This window comes from Sander lucioperca, chromosome 14 (assembly GCF_008315115.2).
Source record: "Sander lucioperca isolate FBNREF2018 chromosome 14, SLUC_FBN_1.2, whole genome shotgun sequence".
In the NCBI taxonomy this organism is placed as follows: Eukaryota; Metazoa; Chordata; class Actinopteri; order Perciformes; family Percidae; genus Sander; species Sander lucioperca.
The window spans coordinates 12,067,817-12,085,901 of NC_050186.1; the positions used below are offsets into that span (position 1 = coordinate 12,067,817).

At 41.3% G+C, this 18,085-nt stretch overlaps 1 protein-coding gene across 3 annotated transcripts in view; it reads right to left on the minus strand.

Moving 5' to 3' along the window:
* Positions 1-1,469: 1,469 nt before the first annotated feature.
* LOC116041766 (metal transporter CNNM4) overlaps positions 1,470-18,085 on the minus strand; it is a 35,118-nt gene continuing 18,502 nt past the window's right edge. Inside the window, exons 6-9 of one of the 3 annotated variants that reach the window (XM_031287797.2) lie at positions 13,164-13,260; positions 7,850-7,939; positions 3,660-3,835; positions 1,470-2,141 (exon numbers count right to left, since the gene is read on the minus strand). In XM_031287797.2, the coding sequence (XP_031143657.1) occupies positions 1,650-2,141; positions 3,660-3,835; positions 7,850-7,939; positions 13,164-13,260 (855 nt within the window). In that variant the 3' untranslated portion in view covers positions 1,470-1,649. Of the gene's footprint in view, positions 2,142-3,659; positions 3,836-3,920; positions 4,215-7,849; positions 7,940-13,163; positions 13,261-18,085 lie in introns of those variants that run through there. The other 2 variants (XM_031287799.2, XM_035991755.1) reach the window with 2 other exon arrangements.

The following is an 18,085-nucleotide window of genomic DNA, read 5'->3' on the forward strand; positions in this document are numbered from 1 at the left end:
CCTCTCTGGTAGACATAGGTTGCCAAAATAAGCCTTTGACATGCTTAAATCTGATGTTTTTTAGCTAGCTAACAGGCACTTTGTTAGCGTTGCATGTTGTAGTGACGATTGTTTTTCCCTCCGGTGGGCGTGGCTTTCAGAGCATGACGCGTTGCGCTCTGTCTCTATGGATTACACAACTCGAGCAGGTTTCAGAAGTCTCACAATCGAAATTCAAGCCAAACAGAAATAAATGGAAACCAACGGATGCCTTGTAGTTGAAAAAATACATTAAAAAAAAATCTAGAAAACTGCAGCAAGGTTTAAATAAATAATGACACGTAGCCTGCCAAGCCAGAACCACATCAAGATGTTGGGTCTGGGAACTCACCACTGACGGAGCTCAATCCGAGAGGCAGGATAAATTCCCTCTGCACGCAATAGGATAGCGCTACAACCAACCAGAGCAACGCTAATTGATAGATTCAACTTTAAACTCCGAACACATCTTCCTTTTTTAAGAATGACTTCAGTGCCGTTCTTTGTTCTTTTCTCAAAGAAAAGCTGAACTCCAAGTCTTCCAGAGTCGCGGCCAAAGCCGATTCCAAAGACCGCTGTTCGCCAGCAGCAGCAGCCATCGTCTTTGTTTTCAAGTAGCAGGGAATTCACGAGGAACCGTCGCAACTCTGCTGTCATTATGCTAAGCCCCACCCACCGACTCTATACACGATGTGATTGGCCTAACTAGAGTTTGGTTTTTCCAGCTCGCAAGCCAACGGAGAGTTGCTAGACGACCCTGCTGGGGTACGTCTAGATTTCTAGGCTAGAAAACTCCAGCAAGGGTTGCATAAACAGTCTAATCAGCAAAGTCTTTACGGTATGTTTTAAATTGGCGACAACATGCAGAATCACTGGTACGGTTGTTTAACTCTCCGTGAGTACAGGTCCGTTTGCTGGTAGTTAATTTGACTCACTGACAGATCGTTCACATCTGCCTTAAAAAAAATCGTCTGAAGTCTAAAGAAAATGCTCAAACTGCCGCTCTATAACTAAAATAAAAACCTTCACTGTTATAGTTTATATAGTTTTTGGATGGTTCACTCTTTGGAAAAACATAAATGGAAATTGAATAAACTAAAAATAAAAACAATTTAACACACTCCATCACTGATCTGGACAGTTTTCTGTTGACTTAAAGGGCCAGTTCACATAAATTACTTTTTTTTTTTTTTTTTTTAAACGTGTAAATAGCTTCAGTTTTATGTGAAGAGGTTTTGAGATATCTGCCTCTGAAATACAAACTTTCCCTTTTACTTTTACAAAACCTGACAAATAAAACCAAAAGCATCTGCAAGTCTTTTTGTAATCCTGGTGAACTGATCCTTTAAAAAAACACTCATACACAACCCCGTCTATAGTTCCAGTCATACTCACTAGTGTTCCCTTAAGTTCCGCCATCTTTGTAGTCTCTTCTGGATCTTTTTCAGCGTTGTTTGGAGGGGAACATGCAGGACGGGATAAAGGAGGATCTCTGTTTACAAAATACACATCAAGTGCTGATCCTCAGCGTCCCTACAGAAAGCTTCAACGAGCAAACAGTAGTAGTGTGAGTGTGTGTAGTATGAGTGAGTGAGTGCACAGGTAGTTTAGTTCCCCCGCAGAGACTTCAGTTAGATGGTGCTTTCAGTGTGCCCGTGACTGATGGTGTGGACGTGTGGGTGGGGGTGGGCCAGGCTGTAGCTGGGCCTGCGGAGGCCCGGACAGTTCTGCTGCTCACTGAGCAGAGTGGTGGTCTCTCCCGGCCCGTTCTCCGGCGGCTGCTGGGACTTGGAGGACAGGGAGGAGGGCAGAGTTGGGTGGGGGTTAAAAGTGCACGTCGCCGCGCTCACGGAGGACGGAGAAGGTTGGGAGACGGGGGTGTGGTTGCACGGAGGCGCCGTGGCGTGGGGCAGAGCGGCGCGGCTGCTGGGTGGAGGCTGAGCGTTGGACTGCGGGCGCTGTGCAGGAGGCGTGGCCAGCGGCAGTGGACCGCGGGTTCCCGGCGGCGTCACGGGGGGCAAAGAGACGGACATGTCCAGGCGAGTGTGACTGCCCTCTGGAGACTGCGGCGTGCTGTCCAGCCTGGACGCCAGGAGACCGTTCTGGTACTGAGCACGCGTGATCTGAGGACAAAACAACATTGATAAGACAATTTAAAGATAAAAATATAGAACAGGTTTTGATCAAACTTACCTTTAAAATAGTCTTGCATTACCAGACCTATCTCCACAGCGCTGTGGAGGAAGGCATTTCTTTAAATTAATCACAATCGTCTCGGGCAGCGCTAAGCTCTGGACACAGCGAAGGTGGCTCTGCTAAATAGTCTCTGGAAGGAACTTGTTTTGGTGGAACTTTTGCACCCAGCAAAAGAAAACGCCTCATACAATATTAAATAAGGTTAACTGTTGACACCATACAGTAACGTGAGCTATTTAAATTAGCTGATACATGGTTAAACCTTATTAGCTCTTACCAGTGTATCTCCATATGTACTTGGTCCACAGCAATCACACCAATCAGTCCCAAAACATGGTGCGACAGAGTGGAAATGCCGTAAACGTATTCTTTGTAAATCTTTACAATCATTCCCAGAAAGAACCAAGCAAGCCTGCCTTGTTGCCCAATCCAAATTTCAGTCAAAACTTGACATATTTTTTTGCGTTATCACACATCTGCAGCGGTAAACGTTAGCTTGCTAGCTCAGAGGTTGCTCTTGTTGTGAAGGGGCAAAGCCGGACATTGGGCGCTTCAACGAGTGTTATCCAGTCTTATCCTGGCAATGTTTTTCCGTTGATCCAGACAACCTTTAACCTGGACAACCTTTAAAAAAAACACAATAACACAAACTAACTAATCGATGGAGGCAGCTGTAGAGCAGCAACTCCCGTGTTCTGCGAGGTAAAATCACTGTTTTTGTCAAAGGTGGCTTTGAAGAGAGCAGAGATAACAGCTTCAGTTCCCCGTCGTAAAGGGGTGTCTGACAGCAAGGTGAAGCGCTGAAAATACTCTAAATAAAGCGTCCACTTAAACTGATAGAGATGTTTTATGGTGTCTAAAATGTGTTTAGCTGCTGCACCCCCGTCCACAGCAGGACGTTGCTTAGCTTCCGTGTCCGTATTCCTGTCTGCTTCTCCAAACTGTTGTCTTGCCGACCGCCATCTACTGTAGCACACTGACTATGGAGAAGTAGCTCATGCAACCACAAAATATCCAAAATATCCCTTTAATGTATTGAAACTTTTACTTAAAGGAGCTCTAAGCGATGTCACGCATTTTTTAGGCTACACATTTTTTTGTCACATACAGCAAACATCTCCTCACTATCTGCTAGCTGCCTGTCCCCTGAACACACTGTAAAAAACTCTGTCTCTGTAGACAGCCCAGGCTCCACAAACAGCAACAAAAACAAACTGTGCCTACCTGCACCATCAAACATAACAAACAGCGTTCCAGCCAATAACCGACAAGAAGGATTTGGGGGTGGGGGTTGGGGGGTTTAGTGTGCGGAAGCACAGAAGGGAGGGAGAGAGGACGGAAGGAGGGGCGAGCTAGCCTCGTTTTGTTTGACAATACTTCGAACATCAACAAGAAGTGACATCACCCAACATCGCTTAGAGCACCTTTATCTGACTGGTACTTGCCTTGACGAACTGCAGGTCTGTGAGAGCTCGCACGCAGAAGTCTGGTATGTACTGGAAGGGGGTGCCGGGGATCTGAGTGATGCTCCCGCCGACGGAGCCGCTTTCTGGAGGGCGCTCTGCGCAGCTCAGAGACGCCGAGCGGTTGAGGTTGGCCCCGTGTGAGGGAGAACGAAACTCTGGGGATTGACAGAGAAGAGAGTGAGGAGGCAAAAACAAAAACACTTTGACATGAACTAAAGCCGAAAACACCAGGAAACAACGGGGACAAAATGGCGTGAAAACAAGATGAGAGCATGAAGCGCTGGATAACATCACACAACACATTAATGTCGACATCACTCGTCTACTGTGATGGATCGATGCTAGAGGTGAGTTTGTGTTTGTTATGCAAAGAATGCGACAAACATGCCACGTGCGATGAGGCCAAGTGCATTGTTTGAGCATTTTAGTGCCACAACGAGACTGTCTGAGCTCAGAGGAGGAAGATCTCTCATTGGCTGGTTTTAGTGATGTCATGGAGGGTGACGTTAGGGGGCAGGAAAACATCCCTGTGATCTTAGAAAGTTAAAGGACAGAGAGAGAGAGAGAGAGAGAGAGAGAGAGAGAGAGAGAGAGAGAGAGAGAGTGATCATTAGTATACTTGAGTTCAGTGTCGTGTGGAGGAGATCGAGTGCGAGGCTTAAAGGAATAGTTCAACATTTTGGGAAATACTCTCGATACCAAACTTTGGAGCTACAGCTCATTAGCTTAGCTCAGCATAAAGACTGGAAACAGCAAGCCTGGCTCTGTCAGAAGGGAAAGCATCTCTAAAGCTCACTTATTCACACATTATATCTTCTTGTTGTTGTTGTATAGAGAGACGAAGTCCCTCCCCTTCCGGTACACCGGAAGGTGTACCCAATATGTACGGTAGGGAACGAGAAGAGACAAATCTTTTTTTAAGTAACGTAACATCCCGGTACGAAACACACAGAGTTTGAAGCTTCAGCGAGACATCACTTAGAGACTTTGGGCTGTGTAGTCCTTTTGATTACGTTTTTTCACAGTCTAATACTACGACGGTTTCACGACAAACTGAGAATTTCTTGACTTATCTTTCAAATTGACGATCATCATATGTGTAAGTCATGGCTCAATTCAAACAAGATCAAAACATTATCTGTCTCTCCCCCGTTCACTGCCGGACATATTTCTTTCCGAAATAAGGTGCCATGGTGGTATATTTATTCAAACATCATATAACCTACATATTACCTTTGGACAGAGCCAGGCTAGCTGTTTCCAGCCTTTATGCTAAGCTAACTGGCTGTAGCTTCATATTTGAAGAAAATCTCATCTAACCGTTGAAAAGAAAGAAAGCAAATGAGCATATTTCTCAAAATGTCAAACTATTCCTTTAACCAGAGGTCTAGGTGTTATAGGAGTTATGAACAATATCTGACCACAGATCAGTGGTTAGAGGGGAGGCGGTGGTGACAGGGTTAGAAAACAAAGGGCGCTGCACCTCGAGCCCCATCCAGCAAGTTTGTCTGACTCTCTTCACGCTGTAATGATCGGGGAGTTAATGATCCGCTGTGGTCCGCTCAACGATCAGCGAGGAACCCAACTGCCCTGAGCTAGTGCAAAGTTTAGAGCTGCAACTACTGATCGTTTCTGTAATTAATGCATCTATTGTAGAGCCGAAGTACATCAGACTGTAAATCAATCAGTCGACAGAAAGTTAATCAAGAAATTATATGAAAATGGATTCAGTTTGAGTCATTCAACAAGCAAGGAAACTCCGTTATCTGAGAGGCAATAAAATTTTGGACTGTTGGCCGTAGAAAACAACCAAATTTAAAGATTCTGGGAATTGATATTTTCCTTTTCCAAGATTTGTTTATTGAGTGTTACGGTAGAAAAAAAAACATCTTTCGCAAGTTGCTAGGGGTGTAAGAAAAAAATACTGTATTGATTTTCAAAAACGCAATATTGATTTTTATTTTTTATTTTTATTTTTTTAAGTTTACGTGCAAAAATATTCATGTAAGACAGTGGTACACGTTTATGTTGTGTCTACCACTAGTGTCCTTGCCTAACAGTGCCTAGCAGTGCCTAACAGTGCCTAACAGTGCCTAACAGTGCCTAGCAGGGCCTAACAGTGTCTGACTTTTTGCTAGAAGCTAACAATGTAGCTATGGCTGAACTTTGGCCTACTTTAGCATTTAAACATTAGCTCACTAAGAACCTGTGAACCACAATCCCAAACTGGCAGTTTGATTTTCTGTGTACTGAATTGTTTACCTAAAGTAAACTTCTTTGACTTTTATGCACATCATGTCTTTTTTTAAATATTAGTTTTTCCTAAAAATTATACTTTAAAAGAATCCCAATATATCACCTTACGCACAGTATCAAAATATATTGCAATATATTGAATCGTGACCCATGTATCGTGATACGTATCGTATCGCCAGATTCTTGCCAACACTCAGCCCTACAAGTTAGTTTTCCTGTTAACCTGTTAATGACACAAACATGTCTCGTTACTAACATTTTGATGTTTTTATTTATACAGAAAACATCTCTGGATGTGTGACGTGTGCATGGGAGGATTGAAGGGAAAAGAACTTTGGCTTCTTTTGTTGAAGTAAAGTTTGAACTCATATCAACACTTAGTGTTGAAACGTTTCAAATCCTGCCAATCAAAAAGCTCAAACAATCAGTTAAGACCCTGTTTTCATTTAATTTGTTTTTAAATCAGTCTGAACGAGGTAAAAGGGCCGTTAATTGTTCAGAGCTTACACACTGTCTGCCGACTGAAATGACACAGAAATCAACATGCAGCCCTCATCTAAGATTAGTTTTTAATTTCTTTTCTTTTTTTTTTGTATCTCTACCTTCGTTCTTTAGTAGTTCTTCTCCGGTTTTACATTGTATGCTTTAATTGTGTTTTTCTGTAACCAATGTTTTATGTATACATATAAAAAAGTAATTTTACTTTCACTGTTCTAAAAAAAAAAAGAAAAAAGAAAAATGAATGAGCATTGACTTGACTAATTCATTGTCTGTACAATACTCTGTAGCTCAATAAAAAGAAATAATAAAAAAAAAAGATTAGTTTTCAATTAACCCTTTATAAGTCTAATTTACTCTGTGAAATGTAATAAATGCAAAGAAAAATAACCATCACAGTTTTCCAGAACTCAGTGTGACGTCTTTAAATTGCATACAGTCCAAAAACCTGAAAAAATATTCAAATTCCAAAGCTATACAGTAAAACGGAGAGAAGCAGCAAATCCTCACATTAATATTTGACATTTTATGCTGGTTTGGTTGACAGCGAATAATTGAGATTCTTTTGTACTCACCAAAATGTGTCCTCAGTATCGAAACCTTATGAATTTAAAGCTTAACATGTCAGGCGGTTTTAGACTGTTTGTTGTATTTAAGTAAAAGTCTAACAGATGCTTGTATTTAGACAATATTTCACATCTGAGAACTTTGGTTTCTTTTGTTGAAGTAAAGTTTGAACTCATATCAACACTTAGTGTTGAAACGTTTTCAAATCCTACCAATCAAAAGCTCAAACTATCAGTTAAAGGTGCCGTAGGTAGGACTGTGAAGATCCAGGACTTAGCCAAAGAATTTGAACATCAACAACTTCTCAGTCCCTCCCCCCCTTTTCCGCTAAAGCCCAAAACGGTCTCCTAAGCCCCTCCCCCCACAAGGGAGAATGAATGTGTGTGCATGAGCAGTGATTGACACGCAGTTAGACACCCCCCCGGCCCTGATTGGTCCATCTGAACAGGGAGCGGTGGATTTTTGCAAATCACACTACAGGCTGTAGGTGGTGTCAGAGGAGCTGGATTTATTTTTTAATTACCTGCTTCATGTAGTTCTACTGGAACATAGGGTATAACATCAGTTTCAGCAAATATGAAAGTTAGTTTTTTAAGTCTTACCTACTGCACCTTTAAGACGGTTTTAAATCAATCTGAAGAAGGTCAAAGGGCGGTTGTTTGTTCAGAAAGTCATAAAAAAAGAACAAACGGTAAATTAAACTTTGCTGTATGCTAAACTGTATTTATTACGGGCCTGTACTTGCTGGATCTGGGCTCTGGAGATGATGAAAATAAAATATAAATGGTGGAGAGGCTAAAAGACGAAACCCTCCCTCCCTCCCTCCTCTGGCCCATGCGAGAGTTTACCTGGGAAACGAGAGAACAGAGAAAACCTCTTAAGAGAAAGGCGTCGTGGAGGGGGAGACGCCACCGATGGGGAGAGAGGGGGGGTGACGGCTGAGAGAGGAAGAGGAGGAGGAGGAGGAGGAGGAAGGAGCAGAGAGAGAGATTTAGAGGTTTATTTGTTTTAAATCACATCTGCAGCGCTCTGCAGGGGCTTATCGCGCACGTCGACATCGCGATGATGATAACAAAAAAAAGATACATGTTTTTATTCATTAGCTTATTTGACAGGGAACCACAAAACAGCCACGAAATCACCATCGCCAAACCCACCAGACCCCATTTAAATAAAAATGTAATTTTATCAGCGTAAAACACACTTCATTCAAAGTCGACAGGAACAAAGTAAAACTATCAAAAGCCGTCTTGGTTCGTCTTTCCACTGTCCCAACAATCCCCACTCTGGTTTGGTTGAAATAAACCCTTAATTCACCCATTTACACGTGGAAATATGTTGAAAAAAGTCCTGATTATTTACATGGAGTCTGGTGGGTTTGGTGAGGGTGATTTCGAGGCGGTTTCATGTTAAACTAAAAGGATCTTACTCTTTAACTAAAAGGTCTATCTCTGTAGGGATCCTTTCCATAATGTTGTTGACACTTAGAATAATAATCTGAGCCTGTCAGCTGCAACAACAGAACTTTTAGTGGACGGAAACTGACGGTGCGCAACTGCCCTATATGATTACATTGCAACCGGTTACAGCGTTCTCGCTCAATACTGGACCAACTTCAAAGATCTTTGTTCACTAAGACACCAATGCATGAGAAATTAGGGTCCAAGTTAAAAAAACAACAACAACAAAATTACAGTTTAAAATTCTGAATCTCTATTTTGAAAATCTGGAACTTCTAACCGAGAAAGATTCAAGTTTATAAACACACATCTGAGTGTTTCAGGATGAGAAATGAACACGTGTTTGACGCATACATTTGACAGTGCACATGCACACACACGGAGCTGCACCATGTGCACATGAAGCACAGACAGCTGGTCGTCCAGGAGACAGAAACAGGTCGACAGGAAGGGAAAGGGGAGAGCAGAAGAAACAGAAGAGGAGACATTTTAATTAAGCAGTTTTGATGCTGAACCACTAGGAGTCCCCGGTGTTACAGTGAGCCAGAGTGGCCACACAGCGGCGGTGCTGCCTGCACACTGTCACCACCAGGCTGCACAGTGAGACTTGCATCACCCTAGACACAACCTCCACCGTTTAAAAGGTAGTAACCTATCTACAGCTTCATCACTCTGTGTCCACGGGCGTACATTTCATTTAACAGTGTGACAATAAACATAACATTTCTCAAGAGTCATTTTTTGAAGAGGACACAGATATTACAGCCAAAATTGTACATGTATAGGATATGAGTACACAGAGGATAGCCTTACTAGTGCCACGCTAGCAGCTAGGTGAGCATTATAACGTGTGTTCCAAAGTGACCACGTTTGTCTCTGAAGTAAAGGCTGGACTACAACAGAGCTGTTTGGAGCAGTTTGTGAACAGTGTTTTCTGTTGGAGATGGTAAGTCCCTTTGGGGTGGACTTTGGGCTTTTTCACTTTGTAAACCTATAACATGCACAAAAAAGATATAGGACACGATAAAGGAAAGGGGAAAAAGCCAAAAAGCATAATATGAGCACTTTAAAGCTCCTCATCTGCATCCCTGCTGGCTAAATGTCACAAATTATTACACCTGATGACATCTGCACAGTTACACACATTCACACCTGGAAGCTGCCCGGTACAACCCAGAACAATAGTTCAATAACAGGACCCTAGTCCATAAAAAGCTTCATTACAAACCCTTATGAGGATAACAAATATCTCTTTTAGTCTCTCAGGCGTCACCTGACGGCTCGGAGGACAGAAGATGAACTCTGTCTGAACTCGGGAGCGTTTCCCTATTTGGATTAAGCCAATTGACTTCTCCGCTGCTCTCTTCAAACACAAAGCTTCATTAGGGGTTTCGCTGGCATCAGCACTTTGTGACGGAGCATCAGCGGGTTGCGGAAAACACAAAGACATAAAGTTCCATTAATTAGGATTATTTTTGGATTAAAAGGAAAGGATCTGAATACTTCCTCCACCACTGGTGTGTAGTAGTAACAGGAAAAACATGTCACTAGAACAGTCAAAGCAATATCTAACGTATAAAACATTTAACAATATCCTGTTATAATGTGAACAGTATCTCGTTAAGATATTACAACTTGAGTTTAAGATATTTATGGACAACATTGGCCAGTGAATATTCACAAAGTATTCCTATTATGTGAAAACTAAAAAGTCTTTATTTGTTTATCTTTACCGACACTCCTTTCTACTCTTGATGATCTTTTTGTGAAGCTAAAGACCACCTGAAGTTGTTGGTCATTATATCTGACTTCGAAGTTCAAAAGAATTTTTCACGTACTTTGAACCTGTATAGTTATTACAGAAGCATTGTAATGTTTAATTTCTCATGATGGAAACCCCTGTCACATGAGTTTATTTGAACAACAAACTGTTGCTAAATGTGTGACCCTGTTGTGAAAACTAGAATAAATATTTTTTTCTTAAGACAGAAACGTGAGCTAATATTGTTTGTCACGGTGCAGCAAAATGTTGCCGTACAGTTGCTATATATAAATCAGTTTCCCGCAGCACTTTGCAGTTAAGGCGGACGCCTAAGCAAGACATGCCTGCCGCCTTAAAGTGCTCATATTATGCTCATTTTCAGGTTCATAATTGTATTTTGAGAGTGTACCAGAATAGGTTTACATGGTTTCATTTTCAAAAAACACCATATTTTTGTTGTACTGCACATTGCTGCACACGCTGTCAGGTCTCTGTTTTAGCTACAAAGTGAGACCTCTTAACTTGCTTAACATCTTTGTTGTCAGTTGCACATGCGCAGTAGCTATGTAAGGATCACATGAGCTAGCTAGCTGTTTCTCCAACTTCAGTCAGTACAAGGCAGGATTAGCCGGGAGACTTCTTCTAAACGAGGGCGCCCTTCCAACTTTGAGTGGAATACCTGCAGAACAGGGACATGTAAGTAGTTCTATACAATTTAATTTGTAGATTAGGGTGAATTTGTGTGTGTTGTAGCAGTGTTTTACCATTGAGAATGAGCTAGCATGCTAACGGTTAGCCCCCTAGGCCCCTCGTCTCGGCTACTGACGTAGAAAGCCGTGCAGATTTTGAACAGCTCACCCAGAGACTGAAGGCAGGACACATTCAGAAACCGTATCTCACTCTAAACAGCATGGATGGTTTTTTTCAAAGTTTGTCTGCGTGTGTCACCAGAGACACAAAATAACACCCCAAATCCCAGAAAAAAGTAATTTTTTCATAATATGGGCACTTTAACTACATCTTCAAAAAATAAATAAAATATCCGCCTTGTTACTCTGTCCTGTTTTCTCCCTCATAGGGCTGGGCAGTGGGCTCCGAACGTCGATACTTTTATGGCACCGACCGAAAATACTCCCATCCTATGAGTATCGAAAAATTATTTATCTTTCGGTGCCAAAAGCGTCTGAACGCGTAAGCATAAGCTTATCTGTCCTCTCTGCATATTGACAGAGTGCAGAGCTCCAACACACACACGCGCGCGCAGAAGTGTGGGCAAACTACGTCGGCTCTGCAGTTTTGTTGAAGTCACAGCGAGTCACGGAAATGCCGATAAAGTGGTTTCAAGAGTGGTTACAGTTTTTCAAAAACTTCACACAGACGGCGTTTGCTGCAATATGATATTAATGGAGAGGCGAAAGCAGTCGCGGTGCTGTTGACGTTACTGTCGGTACACGATCCGTTCTGCCTCCACGATCCGTTCTGCACATGCGCAAAATGTTCGCGCATGCACGGTTGTACGAGGATTTACGACACTGCACGATCTGTTCCACGCTTCCGGTCGACAGCCAAGCTAACGTTAGTTTAGCTAACAGCTAATTCGGCTAACCGCTAGCTGATTGTAGCGGTCTGCCGTTAGCCTCCACAGGCAAGCTAACGTTAGTTTAGCTAACAGCTAATTCGGCTAACCGCTAGCTGAGACAGCATGTAATAACTTTAAAAGACCCTCAAAATAAAACTTGAAAATAAACGTTGACATATATAACAAACACCTAACATATATAACAGCTGTTACGTCAGTTCTACTTTCCTTGTGCTCATTTAAAATACAATCACTCAATACTTGTCTTTATTGTTATTACTGTGAAGTCTTAATTTAGCTGTAGCCTGCTTTTCCCATTACGTTTGAGTTAACGTTATTTTAGATTGAATCTAGCTGTCAGCTAGCGGTTAGCCGAATTAGCTGTTAGCTAAACTAACGTTAGCTTCCCGGTGGAGGCTAGCCATAGGCTAGCGTGGAACAGATCGTGCAGGTCGTATCCTCGGTAAAACAGTATTATCTTGCGCATGCGCAGAACGGATCGTGCGGACAGAACGGATCGTGTACCGACAGTTACACTTCCTCTGAGACAAGCAGGCACAACAGTGGTTTCTATGCCCTGGGGACTGACTGACAGGCTGAGGTTGTAAGGCAGGGCAACTTTATTTCTACAGCACCTTTCAGCAACAAGGCAATTCAATTACATTCCTTTGTACTTAAGTTGTTTCTCCATTAGTTCAATGTTAACAACAGGGCAGTCACCAAGTTTATTGTTAAAGGTTTGTGTCATTATGCAGTTTGCACTAAAAAGTCTTTGTTGTTTACATTCCTTTGCATTTTAGTTAGTTCAATATTAGCCTGTACACAATGTCATTTGTTTATTTATTTATTATTTATAATATGTTCATGTTGTGGCAAAAAGTTGGGATTGATACCGATCCTGAGTATGTGACTGGCGCACCCCTATCCAAAAGCACAACCAGTGTTATTAATGTTACTCTGAGAGAGCAGTGTTACCAGAAGTTTTTAATTTTGATAACTATTTTGATTCACAATTAAAGTGGAAAATAAAAGTTTTGTGTTTAATGTATTTTTGTTGATGTTGAAATGGATTTTAAAGCATATGGTATCGTTAAGGAACCGGCATCAAAACTGAGATATCGAAATTGGCACCGGATCAAAATATTTTAAACGATGCCCAGCCCTACTCCCTCAATAGTTAAATGTAGTACAGAGTTTGTAGTCCATTCCCCAATTTTTGAAAAATATTTCTTCACTTTCTGTTATTTTCCCCGTTGTACCAAAAACATACCGGACCGCGAATTTTGAGTACTGTTACACACGTAATAAATATAATGAGTGTGTGTGTGTGTGTGTGTGTGTGTGTGCGTGTGTACTCTCACCCAGTGATGGTGAGCTCAGAGCCATGACTCCGTAGTAAGAGAACGGGCCGGTTTCAAACTTCATGTTTTCGTTTCCAGCTTCCACTTCCACTCGCCCCTGAAACACACACAGAGGACATTTTGTTTAATAAGGACATTATTTGACTGTGTGTGTGTGTGTGTGTGTGTGTGTGTGTGTGTGTGTGTGTGTTCTGCTGTTCAAAATCCAGAAGTCGTCAGGTAACAGAAACGCTTTGACGTCCGATAAATATTACATTCTGCCGCAGGTGTCTCTTTACCACACACCCACACACACACACACACACACACACACACACACACACACACAGGGGCAGCTGTGCTCAGGTTGCACACTGAGTATCTGAACTCACGTTACCCACACCTCAGGTGTTAAAAAAACAAAGCCTCCGGGTACAAACACTTTCAACGACGATGATATAACAACGTTCTCACACACACACCGAGCCGGTCAGATAAAATAGATGATTGCACACGCTGAGCTGAACTGAGCATTTCCACCTGGTATCAAAATCCGATCTGAGTGATCGGATTCCAAGTGGACAGCTCTAAGTACAGGTGAGAACGCAGCCATGACGCATTGAGATCAGATCACTCAGACCACAGGCTACATCTACACTACTACGGTTTGGTTTATATATGGGCGCCCACTCTACCAACTGAGCTATCCGGGCGCCCAATAACGTTATTTTTAGTTTAATAAAAAATTAGATTAGGTTATTAGATTGCTCTTTCGTCGCAACATCTGCTGTTTCTATTTATTTGTCTCATATTTGCAAACGTACTGTATTTCCACAGCGCTGTGTCAGCCGGCGAGCCCGAGCGGTTAAAGCAGCGGCTGTAAAACGGTTTCATTTCCTACAAATTCTTCACAATAAAAGTCCCCCATTATTTAAAAATAAGCTTTGATTATGGAGCAGAAAAATCAGGAAATGTCGGGTCAGCAGTAACTTAACACGACTTCTATAAGCCAACATGAAACAGCATCACTGGGGCGGAGGTGAATGAGGACAGGATTAAAATCACTGATCAACGCGGATTAGGTTAAATCACCCCCGTCACCCTAGAGAAATAAATCCTGTCTGAATGCTGAACTAAAGGTTGTAATTTAATGTTCACTGTGGACACATAAGTTGGCGTTTAAGAAAAGAAGAACATATAGTATTGATGTTCATCTGTGAGAGCCATTTTGGTAAATGTTTTTATATGCGTTTGTTTTGAACTTCCCGCCACTAGGGGCAGTAGTTGACTGTTCATTAGACAGAAGGTTTTATAATCAAGAGAGATGACTGCACGCAGGTGTTGCGGACACTGGAAAAGCAAAAGAGTTTTTGACCGTGCGGTAACTGAATGTTTTTGTTTGTTTATGATTTGGGAAAATAGACTAAAAAGATAAAAAAAAGGTGTCTGTTCTCTGTTGATTAGGAGCGATAGGAAATCAATCGTTTGGTATTGAAAACACTCAACATTTGGTCATCTATTGCACGCGTCTAAAACAAAATAGACCTTTTTCACGGCAGACATGTTGACATGTCATAGTAGGAAAAGCACAGCTGTATTCAAATCCATTAATGATGGCTGCGTTCCAGTTAGGAGAGGTCCTGGTATTGTGCATGCTGACTCAATGAAATATCTTACTGGGACACTTGATGGAATTGAGCCATCGTTAAGGTTATCAATTTCAGCTGTGCTTTTCCTACTATGACAAGTCAAAATGTCTGCTGTGAAAAAGGTCCATTGGCTATCAATTAGCAACCGTGGTGGCCCTTCATTTGATGTATCGATGCATCGTCAATCGGTTATAAATCCATATAAAAGTGTAAAGACTACAACCGGTTGAGATGAAAAATGAATTGCGACGCAGTTTTTTAGCGGCCTAGAGTGTAATAACCTACTTGTTTGACTTCAGACGTCACTACGTCTTCTTAGTTTACTTATTTGAAGAGATTTCTGTCTATTTATTTAGTAATTCTGATGTGGGATTTGTTTCAAAAATCTAATTATTCCTCAATTTATTTGAGGTATTTAGGGCAAAATACAAATTTAGTTTTCATCTTTTTGTTGTTTTGCACAGTTTATAGAAATAAAGGAACATTTTTCACTCATTTGTCGGCAGCTCATTCTGTTAAAATGGTATCGTTACATCCCTACTGGACGGGCAGAAAACGGACATCCATGATTCTGAACCGCAGATTAACTTTGGCCAATCTACTTCCTGTTTACACTAGGGTTGCACGATATTAACCCTCCTGTTGTCCTCGGGTCAAATTTGGCCCATTTTCAAAAGGTTTCTATATCAAAAATGTGGGTTTCTTTCAACCAAATTGTCAAAAAAAATAACATGGATGGTTCCCTACAACGCTCCTCATCAGTTCACTACTTTCATTGAATTTGGGTGTTTTAGTCAATTTTATAGCATTTGAAAAAGAAATAATAAAAGAACGTTGAAAAAAAGTGACAAAAATGTCGTGAAAAAAGCTCCAAAAACCTGGGAAAAAAACAAAAACATTCAAATAAAGTGCAGAAGAAATCGACAAAGACATCGAAAAAAGTGGCAAAAACATCAGGAAAAACGACCAAAGCTATAATAGTGACAAAAAAAAAAAGTTTACATTTTAAATTTTGACCCAGAAAAATCAAAAGTTGCATGGTCGACAGGAAGACAACACAAGGGTTAACAAAGTGTGATACTGTGGTATCGATATTCATTTTGATATTTTTAAACATATGTAGAATTACAAAAGTTACAGGAAAACACATCAAAATAGATTCATGACAAAAGTTTTCTTACAACACAAGGTTTATTTCACCTGATGGTCATATTGGACTGGTCCAACATGAAGAAATAAATAAATAAGGACCATGTCTACAGAATAGGACATGTTCTACTGGTTGGACAGTATAAAATATATAAATAATGAGAACAGGACATGTTCTACTGGTTGGACAGTATAAAATATATAAATAAAGAGAACAGGACACAACTTTTCTTTCTCTTCTCTGATTTGTTCGTTTAGTTGTCTCTATTCATTTCTTCACTTACACTGTCCCTCTGTAGAAATATGCACACACGTGGTACGCTCCATAGGGTTTGTCACGTAGTGGACCCGTGCGCTGACGTGTACCAACATGTGCAGTTGGCACGGTAACTGGCCAATGAACATGATCATTATAGCGTTTTAAGCTCTAAATCAAACACAACTAAGCCGCACAGCCAACGGACGGGACGCAGCGCTCCACAAAATAAAACAAAATATTGCATACTTATCGCGACACTTTCGATATAGTACTGTGCAAACGTGATATCGCGATAACAATATTGAGTTGATATATCATGCACCCCTAGTTTACACCGACACGCACATACCCAGTGTGTGTGAACGGTCATGTGATATGTGTTGTCAGTTAATATAGATGGAGATTAGTTCTGCTACTGGAGCTAAAACTCTTGCGTGGACGGAGATCGACTCCTATGAGCGAACATGGAACATTATTATTGGTGTGGAGGTGAACAATCACCCACTCTATAGACAGGAATTTAAAAACAAGATGTCAGATGAACAGTTTCAGTTCCTGCTGCAGATTAAGAGATTTACTGGCCCTCCTCTTCGCCCTTAAACTCTCTGCGGTTTCTTTCACTCCATATGCTCGGCTGTTTTTCTTCTCATCTGCTTCTTGTTTTTTTCCATCCTCCTTAACCCTTCAATCCCCTCTCCCTCCCTCCCCCTGTTTTGCGTAAGAGGATCTATTAGTGAAGGCCCCTCTGACACAGAACAGGCACTGTTCATGTGTAGATTCAGTGCTTCTCAAACTTTTTTTCAATACTGTATATGTTGTTTCATTTAAGCCAAGTTGCCCCCTTGACCAGCGCAAAACCTTTTTTGGTAGAAAAGAAAGTCTAAATAAAGAGGAACTATACAGGGTCGGCAGTGATGGATTTACTAAACAACAACCTGGTTACTGAAAAACATTTCAATCCCACATTTCAAATGTTTAGAACACATCACTTAACACACACATCAATTATTGTAGGAATTATGCATGACATATTTTAAATCTTTAAGTTATAATAACCCAATTATTTTCCCATCTAGCATAAACCCAAACAGCTAACGTTAAACCTACATTATGTCATTTTTTTGAGTTGATTCTTAGCAAAAACCCCTTTGTTCTTTCTCAAATATATGCTCATTCATGTGTAATTACTTCCACCAACTAATCACAGTATTCTCCTAAGCGTAGAATCTGACATTCAGAATCATTCAGAATACATACGAGCGGGTCGCTCGAATGGCGGCCGCCATGTTGCGCCTCCATTTTTAAAATACATTAGCCAAAGAGGGACATACCTCCATCTTTAAAATACATTAGCCAAAGAGGGACATACCTCCATTTTTAAAATACATTAGCCAAAGAGGGACATACCTCCGCCTTTCGTCCTCTTACACTCAGCGGCACTGTGACGAATGCCAGGGGGAGATTACTCGCCAGGGAAGTGAATAAGAGAATTAACTATTTTGTGTTCGTTTACTGGTAGATCAAAGGAATAAAGCTCAGGAATCAAATCAAGACCAGGATTCGTCCAGTTAAAGTTAATAACAAGTTTAGTGAATGATATTGCATAAATACAAGTACATGTACATGGATCTGATACAAGGCAAAGTCTATCTCCTAACGGACCGACAGCGTTTCCCCCAGCATCAGGTCCTGCTAAGTTAAAATGCTGTCTATTTATCCATTTCTGTCCCATCCCTGGTGGTGCCCTCATCAGTTTGGATCTGGTCCAGGTCTTCTGGCTCTGATTAATTTGTAACACTGTATAAAAAACATGACCTTGACTTTCCAATTCTCAGCTCAGAAGAAGAATGCTGCTATTGTTGGATATCTAACACCCGTGTTTTAAT